Consider the following 1,740-nt stretch of genomic DNA (forward strand, 5'->3'; position numbering starts at 1 on the left):
ATGCAGCCCTCACCTTGTCGAATTCATCTATACTCTTTGTCTTGTCTGTGGTATTTGCTATTCGAACGGCTTTATTAAGCCATTTTGTTACTCCAGCAACAAATTCAGGTTCATCAATTATGCCATTATTGTCTTGATCAAAATCTGTGAGAAGCTCCTTTACTATGTCGACGTTTTGCTGAATTTCCCCAAATTTCACTGTACTTATTAATTGCTCTAGTTCAGATTTTGATATAGACTTGTTTTTGTCAGTGTCAAACTGCTTGAACAGACTGCCACAACAAAAATGTATCGATGGAGCAAGTTAAAGCTAGGAACCCAAAAATAATAATAATGATATATAATGGATCATAAAGAACAGAATATTGAACTGTTTACGTTTGAATACGCTCAATGTTCGGTCTTCCATCTTCTGCAATCAAAGATTCAGATCTAAGCAATCGTGTTTGAGCATGTTTTAAAATCTTTGACATTATCCGGTCTATCTCTTTAGGATCATCTTCTTTCTTCTCTTTAAATACTTGAAAAAGCTGCAGAAAAATAAAAAGCTAAGAACAGATTTATATATAAACACTGTTACCCACCAAAATGCCGGTATTACATTGATTGAGTAGCTTTCTTGCCTCATGAAAAATGTGCCCTGAACCAGGATCGCCATGTTCTGATGAACTGGTTTCATCAATCCATTTCTTGCATCCGTTGATGAATTCATGCTCATTAATTCTCATGTCACTATCGAAATCAAACGTTTTCATAATCTCAGAAACTGCATATTTGTTATCGATTTTCATTTTCCCACTTTCCATGATGTCAAGAACCAGCTTTTCTATCTCAGTTTTTGTTATACTTTGACTCTTATCTTTATCCGTTTCCGTGAATAATCTGCAAAAAAAAAAAAAAAGCACACAAATGGCAAATTCAGTTATAAAACTAAAACTATTTCATGGATAATGTTTCAGCTAGCTTCATTTATGTTACTTATTTATGACAGAGGCGTTGAGTTTCCCGTCTTCATTCACGATGTTTCCTAGCCGTCGCACGTGTTTCAGAAATCCAGCCCTCAGAATCTCGTACTTCGAGTAGTCTAAACTTCTTTCTTGAATCCAGGGGTTCAAAATCTAAACAAGAATACAAAATTTAAACATGTTAATTAGAAGTAAAATCATCTCACGACTGATAAAAATATAAGCCATAAATAAACTCGATCAGAATACCTGATAGAGAAAATACGAGAGCAATGAAAAGACTGTGACTAAAAGTGCTATTAAGGTCAACAAACGGTTTGCAAATAAATTCTTGAAAACATTAACCAGCTGCACAGCAATGTAAGGAATCAAAGAACCGAGCATAATCCCAGCAGTGGTTAGAGTCTCTCGATCAATTGAAACACCGGTATCTGCAGTAATGATAGAATTAATATTCAGCCCTGGTAGATAAAATATAACCACTTTCTCTGCAAGTTTTAAGTTATAGGCCTACCTCTCAAGCGGAGTGGTTTTTCATTGGCTGGCAGACAATCCGAACACGATGTTCCGGTGGTTGATTTTTGAGGTAAGTCTCTTCTACCAAATATCACACATACACCCCAATGCAAAGTAAGACTAAAGACTGTGCTTCCAGCGTATATACCGATTCCAACTGAGACTTGAGATTCAGCACTCTCTTTGTCCATGAATACTCCAGACACTGAGAAAAAAAAAATTTGTCGAAATCTTCTCGGTGCAATTCATATATTTTCAA

General features: G+C 35.7%; 1 protein-coding gene across 1 annotated transcript; it reads right to left on the reverse strand.

The window, feature by feature from the left end:
• Positions 1–7: 7 nt before the first annotated feature.
• Positions 8–1,711, reverse strand: LOC140966450 (sodium/calcium exchanger NCL1-like; the record flags this gene model as incomplete). The annotated part of the gene is made up of 6 exons (XM_073426733.1): positions 1,480–1,711; positions 1,215–1,396; positions 979–1,118; positions 624–882; positions 379–530; positions 8–272 (listed from the first exon to the last, which is right to left on the reverse strand). Coding segments are annotated over exons 1-6 (1,191 nt in total), but the record flags the coding sequence as incomplete, so codon positions are not given.
• Between the last annotated feature and the right edge of the window lie 29 nt (positions 1,712–1,740).

The sequence above is a fragment of the Primulina huaijiensis genome, unplaced genomic scaffold, assembly GCF_012295235.1.
Source record: "Primulina huaijiensis isolate GDHJ02 unplaced genomic scaffold, ASM1229523v2 scaffold206474, whole genome shotgun sequence".
NCBI lineage: Eukaryota > Viridiplantae > Streptophyta > Magnoliopsida > Lamiales > Gesneriaceae > Primulina > Primulina huaijiensis.